The sequence below is a fragment of the Parasteatoda tepidariorum genome, chromosome 2 (assembly GCF_043381705.1).
Source record: "Parasteatoda tepidariorum isolate YZ-2023 chromosome 2, CAS_Ptep_4.0, whole genome shotgun sequence".
In the NCBI taxonomy this organism is placed as follows: Eukaryota; Metazoa; Arthropoda; class Arachnida; order Araneae; family Theridiidae; genus Parasteatoda; species Parasteatoda tepidariorum.
In genome coordinates this window covers 25,109,729-25,128,682 of record NC_092205.1, presented here as the reverse complement: position 1 = coordinate 25,128,682, position 18,954 = coordinate 25,109,729, and the positions used below count along the sequence as shown (strand labels likewise).

Here is an 18,954-nt window from a genome sequence, read left to right as displayed (position 1 = left end):
TTTTAAAAGAATGGACACCGTTTATAAAGCAAGATCATCCAAAAATTTTCTTTATCAATATTAGATTTGAAAATATTGTATTGCCTGTATCTTTGAAGTATCCTCAGGAACATAAGGAGTTATTTTTCTGGATTCATTAACTCTTTTGTACTTCCGAAATTCTGTAAAACCAGCCTGAAAAGAAAGAAAGAAAATGAAGAATATTTATATAATCAAGAATAAAATTGTTAAGGTGCACAATAGCGGATGGGATACTCATAAAGAGCACTTTAACAAAAATCTGATTTATCTTATTTCCAGGTTCTGCAATTGCGGGTGCATGTATGGTTGATGACACATGCTACCGGGTCACAGTTTCTAATTTTTAATTTTTGATAAAAAATGTATGGATTCAAAGTATACTTATGCTTGTACAATAGGATATCACATTAAATGCATCCGTTTTTTAAAAGAAATAGATCACAAAATAGGAAGGGGAAAAAACTTATTTCATAATGGAAAATTTTTAAATTAATAAAGAAATTTTTTTCTAAAAGATATTAAGCTCGGGCAAACCACGGGAGGTTTTTATGATTTTCCTCTCTATGTAGCGCAAATACAGATTAGTTCCATCAAAAAGTCCACCACGAAGGCTAGTTTGCCCCAATGCTTGACCCAGGAGTTCCCTTGTCTTCTGGGTTGGGTTCGAAAATTACAAGACTATGGAGTTGAACATTGATAGTCGTAAACTCAGAATTGGGTCAACGATTCAACGCTGGTTGTAAAATAAAATAAAATACTGTTAGGTACGTAGGTAATGTTTGAACGTAAGTACTCTAGGACATTTTAGGCAACGCACCCATGAAATGTAAAATCAGTTTTAAGTTTCGTCTGACTCTTATTGAGAACAATTATTGAATATGGGATTACCTTGCTTTAGCCTCGAGACCCTAACCCATTTTCGCTAAGCATAGAAATTTTATAAAATGTGGTATAATTTTCATTGAAATATACTTAAATTACATCCACTAAGACACACAACAACAAAAAAAGTTTCGTGCATAAAAAATAATGCTTTCTCCGAGAAATGGGATGGCACATAAATGGTAATAAAACGTATAAAGGTACTGGTGAATAAAATGGGAATTTCATTTACAGAACTGGCACCTTTAACTCATAATAAGAACATATGATTGATCTCAAGTGCAATAATTATACATTTACAAAAAGTCGAATTTGTTAATAACGTTTTAAGCTAAAAAAAAATATTACAAAAAATTATTGTATTTAAAAAATTTCTCAACAGAAAGAGGTTACTTCAGTTGAATTGCTAATATTTTATAGATGTCTTCACAACCCTTAAAAATAGTAAAAAAAAAATAATAATAATGGTGAAAAATATACATCACAGTGTTAATAAAAAATATTTATTGAAATAGTGCGTTTATGCACCTTTGACCTAAAACGGAGTAATTAATCTTTATTTTAATTTTTCCTCCCTTTATGAAATTTTTAAGTTTTTTCGGTGATCATGTATGATTACTGTGTACTATGAATTGTGACATTTTGTGTTTTTAATTCTTCATACCATTGACTTATCTTCAATGTCATCAAACGGATTTTTCTTCAAGTCCTGAGTAGATGGCAACGGTAGAAGTAAAGATGAGTATGGCGGCTTGTGTGGTCTTCGTAAGAAATTAGAAGATCCATCAATGGCTTGACTTTCTGGCTCGGAATTTCCTTCTGTTTCATCATTCTTACATTTTGAACTATTGCTTGTGTTAATTTTTGTTTCATTCTGTGACAAAGGGAAAAGTAAATTGCAATTTATTTAAATTACTCAAGCGAAGGACATGTTACGTAACTATTTATCCTTATATATTTGCAAAAACGATGTATGAAAGTATTAACAAAAAAAAAAAAAAGAAAGCTAAACGTAAAGCTTGATAATACTCGGACAATAATTTGTAAATGTGAAGCAAAAAAAAAAAACATTTAAAACATTTTTAAAAAAAATGAAAAATAAAAAAAGGCGCGAAAGATTTTATTATAAATAAGAGCGTTTTACGTTAATCTGTATTGAATAGTATCATGCTATCGTAAATCTGTTTAACTCGTTCAAGATCGTGATCGCGTATACGTGATCACGCTCTTCTCCCTCCGCTGTTTATGGCACCATATATGAGACGAGCCTTTCTAACTCCAGCAGCACATAGTCACATGATTGTGATTTCAATTTGATACTCACTAATTACAATTCGTATTAATTCGTATACGTATTTTTAGGTACGTATACTCTCAAAGCAAGCGGGCCTGCTGCAGCGCCTCTTTCTCCTTTTGCCGGTTTGAACCGGATAACAGCCAAAATTCCATTGAATTTACAAGAAGAAATTTTTGTAATAAGGACAACGATTTTGATTCAACTTTGATGAAAACGACTTTTGGTGAAATTTTTGGTACTTATACGTTACGGGAAACGGTACAAACCTATACCTGCAGTATCTATATTTTGTACCAATATTAAGGTACTTATATTATTGGTTACCTATTACCACAATAATAGTAGTACTTATCAGAATCAATTGAAATTATTACTTTTTTAAGCCTCTCCCTTCCCCCAAACGGATAAACTGCCTAATTTCCAAATAATTTTTTTTAAAATTTCAGACTGAGCATAAAAAATATTAAACGTTTTACTATTTTTAATTCTTTAGGGCCTTACGCTTTTTTCCAAAAGATTCAGTTTCTTTTAAATTGAATGAAAAATAAACAGTTTCATTTGGGGAAACAGGCCACACTTATTGATTAAATATATATCAATGTTATATACGAGTATTTAATCAATGTAGACATAGTAAATGACCGAATTGACAGAAAAATAACTATTTACACTAATGTGAACATAAATAAACTACCAGTTTTTGTTTGTAAAGTCACTTTACTCGTCTACTTTTTTAGGCATTAATAGTTTATCCAATTTTTGAAAGAAAGCGTCATTCAAAATTTCTGAAACTAGTATTACTTTGAACTGGAGTTTACTAGAGTTTAAATCCTATAAATGAAAAAATCCTCTCAAATAATTGTGAATTCTGAAAAGTTGTTTCAATTTTCGAAACCATTTTTTTTAATAACTATCATTTTTTATAGTAAGTTAAGATATAAATAAATGGATTTGTCCTTACTTCCATTTCCAAAAGTATTGATGAGATTCCAAGGGAAGACTGAACTAGATCAGTAACTTAACTTTCATGTTTCAGGCTGATCTCTAATTTAAGCCCCTAGGCCAGTCTAGTATCCTAGAATGAATGGAGCCGTTCCGTGCAACGTCTCAAGTCACGTGAGTCAGGTGAAACAACTCAGAGTGTAAGCTAATTTTATTTATTTATTTTTAATGTTTTACGTAATAGAGATTCTTTTGTGTCTATAAGAATATGTAAAAATTTAATGATAGTGTTACAGGATCCAATAAAGTCATTGATAATATGAAAGGCTTACGTCAAATGCGTCAAATAGCCTATCAGAAATAGGAACGTTTTTAAATCAGAAATTAGGGTTACTTTAATGAACTTTTTCAAATAGAAACTATAAATCATTGTATAACATTAAAATAGACTGATCCAAGACAGATTTACATTGGTGACAGCGGTGCATTTTTATCAACGGAAAATCAATAGTAGGGCCCACAGTTTTCTCACATTAATTTCCTTATGTATTTTTGGTTGGGCAGGAATTTGTTACTTTTGTAAATCATTTCGTCACAAAATCAAGTGATTTTCGGTAGGTTAGTGTAAATGTGGGTCTCCTTCAGGATTCTTTATTTTATCTTAAAACCGCTTTCTATGAATGACAGGAGGGTACAGGAGTTAGTACGCTCCAGTGGAAGAAATCATTGCGAATTTTTCGGAATCATGAGCAAAACTGAACATGCAAATAACGACACAATTAATAAAGCGAAAATAATTTCGATTATTTCATTATGTATCATTATTTGTTGCCCGTCTTGGTGGTTACGCGTTAGTAAATGAACCAAAACACGCTTTTATAGTTCATCCCAACTGTATTCCAACTGTATAGTTAACTGTATTCGGCATCCCATTTGCCATGATGCTACTACTCGCGGTCAACTAATGATGGTCGAAATTTACCACTATCAAGTAATTTTCTCCAGTACATATTCTTTTGTGCGAATTCGACCCAAACTAATTATCATTGGCTTCATAATAATGGTGGAATTTTTTGTCTAATAATATTGGTGTTCTCAATGAATTAGTTCTTTCCACTAATTTTGCTTTTCACTGTAAAACTTTTTTTTAATTTCAACTATCGTTGATTTATTATTGTTTTTATTTTTATACACAAAAGAAACACTATCAGATAACCTTAGAAATTTAGTGACGCAGTCTTCCATGCTACCAAGTTATCGTTGTTCATTGAACTTATCTGACGTAGCGAGAAAAAGAACTCAGTATTAAAAGACGTATAAAAAACTACTTTATTGATCAAATAGAGCTATAAGCTAGAATATATCGCTGATGTTATCTTTGAAATATTTTCAAAGCTAGAATCGTCTATAGGTTATATTTAAAACAATGGCTAACGAATAACCAATCTGATCGATCATCACCGTGCTTGGAACTAGCAATACACCAAATTTTATCGCTCCCATTCGCGATTTTCCGATCCAGCGGCTTCTAACGACTTCTGTTTGTCACTTTGTAAATAAGTAAATAAAAAATAAAGATATAAAAAAAAAAACTTGACTCCTGTTTTTTTCTTTTTTCTTAGTTCAGGTGACAAATTTTGAGAGAATTAAAAACTTGCATCGTAATATAAGTTCAAAATGAAGATGAAAGAAAGAAAAATTATAGACATATGAAAAAAAAAGGGGGGGGGAATAATAATTGAAAAAATGACAAACAACTGATTTAAAAAANTATATATATATATATACTTTTTTTGGGTGGAAAAATGAAAAATTGTTTTAAGGTATACTAATCGTTAAAATTAATTATATCATTAAATTATACAATTATTGCATATTGGTTATACTAATAATTTCCTATTGTGATAATTTCATACACAAGTTAAAGACAGCATTCATCTGTGCTTTAATAGAAATGTTAAAATTTAAGTTATTACCCCCACATCTGTCACGATGAATGACAAAAGAGGGAGGGGGTATTCCTCGCCCCCTTCTCAACACACGCCGTAATTGTGTACTAGTTATATGACATGCAACTGCATATAATAGCGTTACTTTAATTCGAATAGTACACGTGACTGATATACGAACGTAATATTTTTTAATAAAAAGAACTGAGTTCTCTCTCCAGAACAGTGACCATATTTCCGTGAGGGATGATTATAATTTATATTAGACGGTATTTTGCCGCATCGGTTATTAGGAAAAGTTAATTGTGGGGAAGGGCAGATGTTCTTTTGCGGTTACGGGTAATATAATCTATTCTTCATAACATTATTAGATTCATGTTGAGAATCATGTTTTAATATGCACACCAAATGGTATGATGTCTCTATATAATATTCGAAATATGAAGAATCGCTGCAAAATTGTGAAAAGGTTGTTTAACCAGTAGACAATTTTGCACGATTAAATTATATCATATATGAAATTTATGATAACGTTATCATCACGATTAAGAAATCGTTTTTATTATTTTCATCAGGGTATATTCATCAGGGCTATTAAGTAAAATAATTTAAGACCTTAAATGAAATACGCTTATTTTATGTAAACTCTAGATTATTGTTTTTAGCTGTTCCAATATTAATTTATGAAAATCTTTTAGTCTATAAGTATTATGCTGAAATTTAATTTAAATTGATCTCGTTTTTTTTCAAGAGAACTTTTTTGGGGATCATTCAAAAATTACGTAAGCACCTGAATTGGAAGGGAAGATTTACGCAAAATAATAAATTTTTTTGCACTGTGAAAACTGTGGTATAGTGTATTATCAAATTTAGAGTTGAACAATCCAAAGGATTGTGTTAAGAGGACGCTATACCAGGCGAGAAACTTTTCATCACAAATTATCTTTCAATTCCAGAACTAATTTAAAAAAGAAAAAAATGAGTTCAGGCAAAACTAGAGTAAATCATGAAGTTTCAATTACCGAAAAAAAAATTTTAAAATATCAAAATGCAAGCAAATTATTGAAAGAGAGCTTCATCGCGTATTCCTTAATTTCACTCTCAGAATTCGTTTTTTTTTTATGTTTTTAATACTTGCTTTTCAATATTGGAAACTCCATGGCTCACGCTAAGTTTTTATGAATTCATCATTTTCCACACTTTAATTTTATTATGGGCGCGAAAGAGAGTTAGCGATAAAAACTTTTTTCCGTGGTAAAACGTATACTTAAGAAACTCTCTATTTCAAGTTAACTCTAAATTAAACTGTCATATTAACTTTAACAAGAGTCAAATCAAAACACCGATATGGACAAATAATCCGCGCAATCGCAGCATTTGTGAATTATTTTCGCTTATGAAAACACCGATTTCGGCGTACTTTGGATATAGTCAGTTTTGGCATGTATTGTTTAAAATTGAGTGTGAGATGGCGTAAATTTGTTTTTCTCTTCCATGCTGCTAAACATCTTCAGAGACCTATTCATAACGTATGTATGTTCATAATGCCAACATGTACGTAATATAATGTACGTAATGTTATATTCGCCTATTCATAATGCATGCATGTTGCGTAATAAGGATAATTACATTTTATTTTTTGAATATCAATCAATTGTATTGCATGATTTTATGAAATTCTGCTTCTATGTGCTTCTGTATCGTTAAGCCTATGTTGAATACTGAAATGTTGCCTATGTTGAATACTATGTTGAATGTTGAAACCTTAGTATTCTCTATGTGCTGTGTGTATGCTTGATTAACAAACTTTTTTTATTTTAAGTTGTAAAATAGTTGCCACCATTTCTGATGGGAAATAAAAACAGTGATGTCACAATATAGTTAGGAACTACGACATCTAATCACAGAGGGATGTGATGTCACAGTCACTAAAATTTTTCACAGTGATGTTTTCAAAATTTTCTTAAAATGAAAAAAAAAATGAAATGTGACAAAAAAATTAAACATAGGAAAATTTTAAATTTGGCTATTTAAATTTGAGGTGGGGGTGGAAGATAGAAAAATTTCCCAAAGAAGAGTTTCTGTGGTAAAAAAGTTTTATAACAGAAAGAAAAAGATTCCTAAAGATTATTCTAATCAGAGAATTATAAAAGGAATTAAAACGTAGTAAATTTTGTAATTTTATCTTGTTGTTATTTGATATTCTATCTAATTACCAGTATAGTATCTAGAAGTTAGCTTTTGTTACAGCTAATTTCTATTATTGTAAAATGTTTAGCAGGTTTTGAAAATGACAGCAAACATTGCACATACTCGTGCTCGACTGTAAACAATTATTCTTTGTCATCCGGCAGCTTACGAGGGCAAGTTTAAATTGGCTAAAATACTTCATAAATAAGGCCTCTGACCTTGGTGTAAGCTATCTCCATTATTGGTGCTTATATTTAACTATACCTTAAATTGTGTATAAACGCCCGATTCGATATTAACTTAAAGTAAAGTATTCCGTCACAAAAAAATTTTAACGCCAAATTCGGATTAGTGATTCGGTTCGGTCAGCAGTTTTTACTTTGTTGTGTGGAAGCTGCTATAATTTACTGTAGCGAAAGATTATTTTAGGATGGCTTTCTTCAGAAATCTTACTAGCAACTCTTTTTTCTTTAATTTAAATAATTCATCCATTCTTGCAAAATCGTTTTTCATTACTTCTTACAGAACATCGCTCGTAACTCCGCTCCCCAAGAAACTTTGTCTGAAGAAGTGACTACTTCCGTCTACCGTGGGACATGACTGTCACCTATCTCACGTGACTCTTACCAATAATAAAAGAATTTTTGCGAAATTACGATAATATTCCTGCTAATATATTATAATAATATTCCATGATGACTCAAGAGATAGAGCGTTTCCTTCCATTGAGGTGAGCCGGATTCGAATCCCAGCGATGGCTTGTCGATACGAACTCCGCATCCGGCTCACACTGACTACAGTGCTGACGTAAAATATCCTTAGTGGTAGATGGATTATGGGTTAAAGTTACCTCGCCGTCACGCTAACCGTGGGAGGTTTTGCTGATTTTTCTCTCCATGTAACGTAAATGTGGGTAAATTCCATCAAAAAGTCCTCCACGAAAGCAAATTTCTCCCACTACCTGATTCAGGAGTTCCCTTGTCTTTTGGATTGGGTTCAAAATTACGAGGCTACAGTGCTGAGCATTAATAGTCGTAAACCCAAATTATTAGGTCGGCTGTTCAACGATGGTTATAAAATATAAAATAAAATAAAAATATTTCTGAATATTTTTTAATTGAAAGTTAAAAGATGAAGTCATCTAAAAATTTAACAAATCTTAGGCTCACACCTGGGATAAAAAACAGTAGAGAATAACAGATATAACAGCTACAGAATAATTCGACAAAAAATATTCTCTGACTTATAATGTACTATTAATGTGCAGCATACATGGTTAAAACATTTAAATTCACGATTTTAATTCGTTCACCGAATATGATTATTTTTACGACGCTGACCCTAGATAATCATTGTGTAATATCCTTTTAAAAATGAATTTATGCATTTGACCTTCAACACATATGTGATTCTGGTTTTTTTTCAATGATTCAAATAATGCTTTACTTAATATTTACCAAGTAATAAAAAAGTAGATTTCTGACGTAGATTTGAATAATTAATGATTTTGTTTATCAAAAGACGGGAAAAAAATAAATTATACCGAAAATAGAACGCAGTTCTCTAAACAAATTGCGAAAGCCGACTTTCATTTCCAACACGAAAGTTCGAAAAGGGGGTGGAGCAAACGATGAGAAAAAAGACCTTTACAAAATGAAGAAATAAGTGTATTCAAGGGGAAAGAAAAGTTTATTCTGAATTTTTAATCTAATTCTTCTCTCAAACACATCGGCCTCACTTTTTATTTGGTCGCGTGATACAACTGAGTGTGCTGCCATCCAGAAGATAGAAATAAAATAAATAATAGAACGCTTTTAGTTGATAAGGTCAACAATGGCATTGGGTCCTTACGTCAACAGAGGGGACAACGTAAGTTTGCGTGATTCAGACACTAGAGGATTTCTTTCTATCTTTGGGTCAGCACACGCCAAACTTTCAATAATGTTATGTCCTCTCCCGCCGGGATGAATTGCATTCTGCGACCAACATGGACCGGCCAATGTCCATGTCCTGATGACATGATTGGACAAGGGTATTAAATTAGAACAGAAACTAATGCGGCTTATATCTCCTGGCCTTAGAGTACGTTTGTTGGTCTTATATTACTGAGTTGCCAGGAAAGTCACGATGCCCCTGTCCTGGTCTTAGATCTGACATTGATCTTGCAGTACATTTGTTAACTTCATATTGAATTTGTTGCAAATGAAACGACGCATTTCTTGTATGTTTTAAATAACGTGCCTTTATTTAATAAAACATGTCGCACTCCTTCATAAACTGTCGTCCCTCTTACGACCTCGTGTCGTCAACTTAAAGGAAGATGCACAATTCTATAATTGATACGATTTTATAGACGAATAACAGAACGGAAGGCTGATTTACAGCATCATCTAAATTCAATATCATAATACATGGGGATTTGAGGAAAAAAAAGCTAGCGTCACTTACTCCGGCCAGTATGCTCAATAGGAACATAAAAGTTGCAATTGGTCAGTATTTTTGACATTCAAAACCACTGTTTCCGAATTAACTAGAATTCTATGTTAAACTAGGAAGCTTTCACTCATCAACCACCATAGTAGCCTTCCAATTTAACTTTATTAAGTTTTACTTACTTAAAAATCAACATTTTTCAACAAAAAAAAGATATTACTTTGCTTTAAAGTTTAAAAGTAAAGTTTATGACTCGTGAGCTTGGCGAATTCTATGATCAGATGAGGTGGATTTTTTTTTTCTAGATGGAGCTATGAATAATCAAAATTGTCGCGTGTGAAGAGTTTCACCTTTTAATGTCCTGATCATTTTTTTCTTTATTTTATATATTTATTATTTTATTTTGCTAACAGCACAGAAGTTTCTTTTCGTTTCATTTCTTTAACTATCATTTAAGCAAGTTCACTGTTAATTTTTATTATTAGTTTATTTCATTTTCAGGAAAATTTTTAGCCATGTCCTCCTCCTCTTAATCACTCTTCATTAATAACGGCAAAATCTAACCGAAGGGAACAAAATTAACTTCTGTAGTTGCTGCAGAAAAGCCTGTAGTTGCGATATTATTATCCCATGGAGAAAAAAAAAAGATCATAAAAGGAAAACGCTTGCACTTAAATTATCTATTAGATGGTTCTTATTCTTTAAAAATACCCCAAAACTTTTTAATTCCCATTCCAACTTTTTTGTTGCAAACTTACAACTTTTCGTAGTGTTGTAGTGCTGCAAGGAAATACCTTTATGGAAAAAGTGGAGGGCAGGAGCATTTGAGAAAATCGTTTGATATTTGTTTTAGCTGCCATGGGAAAAATAGAGTCATATGGCTAGAGATCAAATAAAAGATAATTGGAAAAAAAATCGACGAAAAAATTACTTCTGTATGTTTTGTTACCATTAATAATGTGTTGAACTTTATTAGGTTTTAAATCGAGTACTAACTTTTGCAACAACCTGATATTATCCCATTGGTACCAGCGCTCGTTTGTTGGGATAGTTTCTCTTAAGTGTGTAATTCAACCTTCGAATCATTAGGAATGTTTACGAGGATTTGTTCACAATTTTCAAATGAATTAAAGAAAAACTTTCCTAAGTTTCAATTAAAACTATCCTTTTCTTCTTTCCCTTTGTATTTCCTTATTTGTTCAATTATTTCATGAGTACTAGCGAGCTGCGCCCCCTGCTCGCTAACGCTCGCCAATCCCCGAAAATTGCTACGCAGTCTTATATGGTTTGCTTCGTAAACCAAGCTCGCTTTGCTCGCTACTAACTTCGGTACATTGCAAATACACAAAATTCTAAGAATTCGAAGCAATCATTCAAATCCATATAAAAACATTTTAAAAAAAAATTACATCTTTTTAGTAAATACTAAGTCATTAAAATAAATTTGAATTCAAATAAATGACATGCAATTCGTTAAACCTATTAGAAATGTGCTATAGTATAATTCGTGATATAAATCAAAAAATTACAACAAAAACAAGTGCGACATTGTTTCCTATATATTTTTTACTTTGAATCAAATGAGACTATATACAAGTTAATTAAACGGTAAGTTTAAAAGTTGTAAACACTTTCATANACAAAGACTACTCACTTCTGCCTAGCTTAAGGTTATTTCAGTTTCCGTTTTAAAAAGCGCTATATGTTGAGCCACCTCAGCTAGATTTGGCATGTGACATTTTTAGTAGCAATCATCGGTCGATTTTCTAGCGTTGCCATTCGGGAGTTGCAATGAGGCTTTTTTTTGTCGCCGTGTAAGAGAAATATATATATATAGATTATATAATAACGTATTATGATTGTGAAGTTTGGTAAGTAAATAAATAAGAACAGCTGTGTTAACAGTCGCCATGTGGTGCAATCTGAAAACTTACTTCAAATCGTGACTACTTTTAAAAAATGATTTCGCGTAGTTCTCGTGTAATTTCACGTTGATTGTTGTATTTTAAAAGCTTACGGGTATACCCGTATTACGATATACACGCATATTCTTTATTTCATTATATTTGCAATTTTTTTTTTATTGTTAATAAGGACACAGCAATCCTTGTTGTTCTAACAATTTCAGGCCAAAATTTTTCAATTAAAGACACAAATTTCGAATTTTTATTCGTTTTATTAATTTTTTTTATTATATATATTTTTTTTTATTTTTATATGTTTATTTGTTAGGGATAAATAATTAAAAATTTCTTTTTATACCGATATCTAAATTTCTTTTCTCGGAAACGTGGTATTCCATTGGCAATTCAACACGCTTTGTTCGTTGTTGAGTGATTTTAGTGCCTATTGTTTTCTAAACAAGTGGTGTGCGCTTTTTTTTTTTTTTAAATGTGTGATAGATGCCTATTAAACGCGTGAACGGCGTGATTCAGTGGAGGCGATCATTGCGATTAGTTTGACGCTGCTGCTGGCCACCACCACTTTACGTGATTCATTCCGGTCTTCAACCAACCATGACTCCCCTGACAATGAGTGGTCCTCTTAAATATTTCCGCCTGGACAGTCCACCCACATACCTCGTCAGGAAAAAGAAGGATCATTTATGCTTCGGCCATTTTTTTCGGGAAAAGTACTGCCTAAAACAAAGCAGGTTGGTTGCAGTAAAAGAAAACCATCGTTCACACTTACTAATGTATATACTATCTACTAATAACAAATATTGTGAAAAAACGAGTATTTTTGGATATACCTTGAACCATACTATATACTTACTGCTAAATAAGAAAGAAATGTTGTGTTTCTAATGACACTAGCACAAGCCAAGCTTAACAAATTAGGTTAAGAAGGAGCGCGCTTTGCTTGACAAGGACACACTGCTAGGGTGAAAGTGCGGCTTAGCTCAGAACCCCTCCCAGATAAATGACATCAACACTCAGTCATGAGACCACTTCCACAATCTGATATCTGAAGGGAAAGGAAATTTTCTCTAGTTTCCTGTATATAGTATACTTCTCTGCGAGGCATAATGGCTCGGGGCTTCCAATGAGGTGAACCGGGTTCGAATCCCAGCGATGGTTGGTCGATGCGAATTCTGCATCCAGCTAGCACCGACCACAGTGCTGACGTAAAATATTCTCAGTGGTAGACGGATCATGGGTTAGATTCCCCTTGCCATCAAGCTAACCGTGGGAGGTTTTAATGGTTTTCCTCTCCATGTAACATAAATGCGTGTTAGTTCCATCAAAAAGTCCTCCACGAAGGCAAATTTCTCTCAATACTTGATCCAGGAGTACCCCTATCTTCTGGATTGGGCTCAAAATTACAAGGTTATGGAGTTGAACATTAGTAGTGGGGAAACGGAAAAATTGGATCGGCTGTTCAACAACGATTATAAAATAAAATACTTCTTTGCGACCGACCCCAGGACTTCGTGAGGACGAATATCTAAGCTGACCTGCGTGTTCAAGAAATTTAAAAAAAAAAAAAGAAGAAGAAGAAAGACTGGTAGAAAATTTTCTATACGAATATTTGAAAACTAACTGCTTTATCCTTCGAAATTAATATTCTTAGAATAGAGATCCCTCGTAGAGATTGGCTGACAAAAATAATTTTTTTTAAAAAAAGGCAAAGAGTTCTCATGCTCTTTCAGAAACTCTGCTACAAGTTTTTAAGGCGCTGGTGATCTTACGTACATAGCATGTAATCGGTCGATTTCAGCGGCTGTGAGTATCGAACCTCTATCTTTCTGGCCGGAGTCCGAAGCTCTAACCGCTGGGCTACCACGGCAATGGCACTTAAATTATTATTTTACCAGACAAGTTGTTGAATTGTTGTAGTTGTTGTAGTTCATTTACGTCGCAGAAGAGCTGCACAAAGGGCTATTGGCGAAGACCAGGGAAACATCCCTGAGTATGATCCGAAGACATGCCATCACAATTTTGATCCTCTGCAGAGGGGATGGCAGCCCCGCGTCGGCAGCCCGACGACCTGCACGCGAAGTCAAGCACTTCACGGTAGAGCTGTTTAACAAGGACCACTACCGCACACCCTCGGTCCCTACGCAGACTGAGCGCAGCCAGTGATGCTTGACCTCGGTGATCTGCGGGGAACCGTGTCTTCTGCGGGACCCAGTTGTTGAAATTTCAACACTTTTGAAACTTATTAGAACCTGACTTTTCCTTTTCTCATTCACAAGTTCTTCGTTTTTTTCTCCCAAAATTTTAGGTTTTCAGCAAAGATATTTGCAGAAAGTTCTCCTGCTGCAAGTATTGGGCAACTCTTTCGCCATTTTTTTCCTTCCAATGTACTTAAATTTATAGTTTATTAGTAAATAGTTTAGCAATTTATTAGTTTTAATTTTTTCAGTCAATTTGATTTCAATTTATTTTATCACCTTCACTGATATCCGCTAATCAATGAACATACGACTCTTACAGTAGAGGCAGTTCACAGTGTGTAACTCCATAGTATTGTATTTTTGAATCCAACCCAAGAGATACTACTAGATACTAGTACTAAAACTAACTCGCATTTGCGTACTACACATAATTTTTGGTTTATTAGGAGTTAATAAAAGGATAGCAGTTGAAAATTAAAAAAAAAAAAGTAATAGCAATTATGAGAATACGAGTGGGCTGCACCCCCTGCTCGTTAACGCTCGCCAACCCCCGANTCTGCAGAGGGGATGGCAGCCCCGCGTCGGCAGCCCGACGACCTGCACGCGAAGTCAAGCACTTCACGGTAGAGCTGTTTAACAAGGACCACTACCGCACACCCTCGGTCCCTACGCAGACTGACCGCAGCCAGTGATGCTTGACCTCGGTGATCTGCGGGGAACCGTGTCTTCTGCGGGACCTAGTTGTTGAAATTTCAACACTTTTGAAACTTATTAGAACCTGACTTTTCATTTTCTCATTCACAAGTTCTTCGTTTTTTTCTCCCAAAATTTTAGGTTTTCAGGCAAAGATATTCGCAGAAAGTTCTCCTGCTGCAATTATTGGGCAACTCTTTCGCCATTTTTTTCCCTTCCAATGTACTTTAATTTATAGTTTATTAGTAAATAGTTTAGCAATTTATTAGCTTTAATTTTTTTCAGTATATTTGATTTCAATTTATTTCATCACCTTCATTGATATCCGCTAATCAATGAACATTCGACACGTACAGTAGAGGCAGTTCACAGTGTGCAACTCCATATTATTGTATTTTTGAATCCAACCCAAGAGATACTTCTAGGTACTAGTACTGAAACTAACTCGCATTTGCGTATTACACATAATTTTTTGTTTATTAAGAGTTAATAAAAGGATAGCAGTTGAAAATTTAAAAAAAAAAGTAATAGCAATTATGAGAATATTAACGCTAATAATCATTTGTTAAAATATGCACTAAACAAGAAGAAAAAAACTTTTTTTATTTTTAAAGAATAGAATTTTTTGCTTCTTCCTTAAATAAAAAACCTGAATGATTTAGAAAGGTGAATTATTCATTATTATATTGTCTAAGCCCTTGGACAATATAAAAATGAATAAGTCACATTTGCATCCCTTTTCGGAACAACAAATTTCGATCAAAAATTTTCGAAGTGCAAACTTAGGCAGCAACCGACATACTTTAGCTCTTTAGTTGTTTAAAGAATAGTCTTTGATAAACATTTAAAAGCAATTAGTTTTACATTTCTAGCAGTTTGTAATATTTGTTGTATTAGTGTTACCAGACTGGCTACAGTGCACAAGAAAGAGTTAAAAATACGGAGTGTTAATTAATTTCTACTTAATAATACTTTTCGACTTATAAACACACAGTAAAAAATTTTCATTCTAAAATTGTGGTAAAATAACCGGCAGCAGTTTGTTCATTCAGTTAACCGTAAAGTTTACAGTAAAGGGCATTTTTTACCTTTACGGTCTTGAAACCTTCTACAACCTTCTACAACCTTCTTATGGATAAGAAACGATGATTACAAAACCATACTATATAACATTTACAACTAGCATGGTTTCAAAACCGTAAAATTCAAATTTAACTGGACTTTGAAGATAGTTTAGCAGATTTATAGTGCTACCACCAATACGTGAATGAGAGTATCATATTCTAACAGCCCAGGGTCACAAATTGAGGAGTACACGACACTGAAAGCCCTCCAACTGTGCTGAAGGGAATGGAAAATATATTGTGGTGTCAACGCTGGGACACGAATCCCTGTTCTATCAGCCATCATGAGATTAACAGATTAACCTTTTCGGTTATAATAAGTAGGTGGGTTTAGTCGCTGCAATAAAATTCTGGCTGCTTAACTGTAATAGGTGAACGCAGTTAATAAACAGTTTTTCTAACAATTTATTGTTTGAATACTATCTTATTTATGGTTACTTGACTGTTTTGTTTGAATGTAGTAAAATAACAATTAAATAAATTGTTATTTAATTTTTTTTTAGAGAAACTTCTAACAGTGCATGATAAAAGGCAAGTAATTTTAAAGTTTATTTCTCATTATTTTACTATATAACCATCGTTCAACAACCGACCGAATTTTGAGTTTACAACTACCAATGTTCAACTCCATAGCCTTGTAATTTTGAAACTAATCCAAAAAACAAGGGAACTCCTGGATCAAGTAATTGAAAAATTTTGCATCCTTGGCGGTCTTATTTATGGAACTAACCAGCATTTTTGTTACAGGAAGAAGAAAACCAGAAAAATCTCCAACGGCTAATCTGGCGGCAAAGGATCTCTTAGCCATGATCCGTCTACCACTGAGGACATTTTATGTCAAAATCATCATTTATAAACTGTGCAAGAGGCCTAACATTTATTTATAATGTTTTGATGAAAATTATCATCCAGATTATAAAATAAAATACATAAATAAAATTTAAGAATAGAAAATTTATAATTAAAAAGTCAAATGTTTTAGTTATTGTTATCACAATTTATTAATATCATTGAATTAACGTAATTTAAAAATTAAATCATATTACTACCTTTTTTGAATTAAATTTTCTTACAATCAGTATTTTGCCTTTTTCTAAAAATTGGTCGGCAAACTATTTATTAATGTGCTACTTATACCTGAGTTCATCTAGTAGAAATCTTAATTAAATTTAGAATTAAATTAGCGCTACGTAAAATTATTAATCGTATCTTCCAAAGGTGGTTTAAAATATATCATAATTATCAGTAATTCTAATTGCGTGACAAAAAAAATCTCAACAGTCTTGACCGAATACAAATAAAGGTTAATGACATGGTGAAAACCCATAAACGTAAAAACAATTTTTTATTCTAAAAAACTAAATCAACTTTTTAACCTAGCGAATTACCTACTAGCGAATGGCAACAGAGATGCAGAATATCTGTAGGGAAAAGGGGAAAAGCGTAGGGGATTCTCAAAAATGAATATGTCTGGGAAGCCGAATAAGAGCAGGGAAGCTCTCGTCTTGACTGGGATTGGTTTCTTGGGCATCCAGAGGTTGCAAATGACGAAAGGGATAGGATGACGTCGAAAAGTAGATGCGCGCGCATAAGTAAAGCTCATTAATATTTCTCCGCAGCGAATCGATGCTCCACACGCGAATATGCGGTCGATGGCTCGCAATCTCATTGTTCTCTTTCTACCAGCTCATTAAGATTTCTTAATCAGATATGGCAGAGATTTTTCTTTTTTGTTCTCGAAAAAAGAACTGTGGACTGAAAGGATTAATATGTGAATTTTACTATCAGTTGATCAGCGGTTACTTTTCCTAAATTATACAATGTTTTCGTCGAATTGGCGATTAAAAGGAAAATGTTAAGGGAATTTTAATAATTCGACGTCATATAGAAATTCAAAAAGCAGAAAAATATTGTTGTATGAGAATTTTTAAATTATTTTTTAATGTTTCAATTATAGTATGTATTACATAATCGAAAGACTAAAAAATAAAGAAAAGGGAGAAAAACAAAGAAAATTAAGAACTGCTCCGATAAAATAAGTTAAAAATACAAAAAAAAAAAAAAAAAAAAAAAAAAAAAAAAAAAAAAAAAAAAAACAAGGGAAAATTTTTTAATAGAAAAGGAAAAATTATTAATAATTAAAACTTTTTAAAATATAAGAATTTAATATTTTTCATTAATTGCGCTTAAGCTTCAAGTAAGTCGAACCCAACATTAGATAAAAATTCAAAGAAAAGAGGAAAAAAATATAAAAAGAAGAACATTTTTAAAGAGAAGAGAGAAAAAAATATGTAAATAATAAAATTGATTAAAATTTTAAAAAATAGAGACATGCATTCTACCTTCTCACTTTATATGTTCCTGTATGTTCCCATTTGGGTTTTATTTTGTATTATTCTTTATTTTTTTTTTAATTTTTACTTGATAAAACGCTATTTTCGAATCGATTTCTTCTCTTTCTCCCTCCTCACTTTTGTTGCTCCTCACATTATTGTATTGATGCATTTGCTTTGACTGTATTAATACAATATTAGAAAGCACTTAGTCATTTTTATTTTTCTTCTCTTCAAAATTTTCCTTTTTTCTTTCTTTCCCCCTGACTGTAATATATATATATACAGGTATAGGACAAAATAATAGGAGCACCTGTGAAAAAATGAAAATATTTTATTAATAAGGAGTTGGGCCACCTTTGGCCTGAATGACGGCTTGCATTCGACGTGGGATTGACAAGTAAAGGTCTTGAACAAAGTTCATTGGAATTTGCAGCCATTCCTTTACGGATATAATCGTGTGGGCTGATGAAAAGATTATATCTTTCTTTTTTTTCCCGTTTTTGTCCGGTTTTTTAAATAAAATTTCATCATTTATATTAATTTATTGTTAAATTCCTTTACGGATATAATCGTGTGGGCTGATGAAAAGATTATATCTTTCTTTTTTTCCCGTTTTTGTCCGGTTTTTTAAATAAAATTTCATCCTTTTTTCTTTTCTTTTTTTTAATTGTTGTTTGTTATTTTTTTACTTATTGTTTCCCCCTTTTTTCATATGTCTTTAATTTTTCTTTGTTTTATTCTTCATTTTGAACTTATCTAATGGGTTCTGTTTACTTGCAGCTTAAGCGCAATAAATGAAACTTATTGTTTTTCTTAACTTTCTTTGTGTTTTCTTGTATCTTTTTATTTATTATATATATATATATATACATATATTAGAATTAGAAAATAAAATAAAACAAAAGTACATTTGATACATTTCATTACGTAGTGATATTTCGAAATAAAGAATAATTATCCTAAGATA

The 18,954-nt window shown here is 32.3% G+C and overlaps 1 protein-coding gene across 1 annotated transcript; it reads right to left on the bottom strand.

Annotated features, from left to right (window-relative positions):
- Positions 1 to 46: 46 nt before the first annotated feature.
- Positions 47 to 3,289, bottom strand: LOC122270097 (uncharacterized). The gene is made up of 3 exons (XM_043046216.2): positions 3,162 to 3,289; positions 1,568 to 1,777; positions 47 to 174 (listed from the first exon to the last, which is right to left on the bottom strand). The coding sequence occupies exons 1-3, from the start codon at positions 3,165 to 3,167 to the stop codon at positions 61 to 63; spliced, it is 330 nt and encodes a 109-aa protein (XP_042902150.1). The 5' UTR covers positions 3,168 to 3,289; the 3' UTR covers positions 47 to 60.
- Positions 3,290 to 18,954: the final 15,665 nt, after the last annotated feature.

Bases quoted from the DNA above. Each gene is read 5' to 3' on its own strand.
- LOC122270097 (XM_043046216.2), bottom strand. The intron at 175-1,567 runs GTATGAAGAATT...CTTTCTTTTCAG, and splicing joins ACATTGAAGATAAGTCAATG to GCTGGTTTTACAGAATTTCG.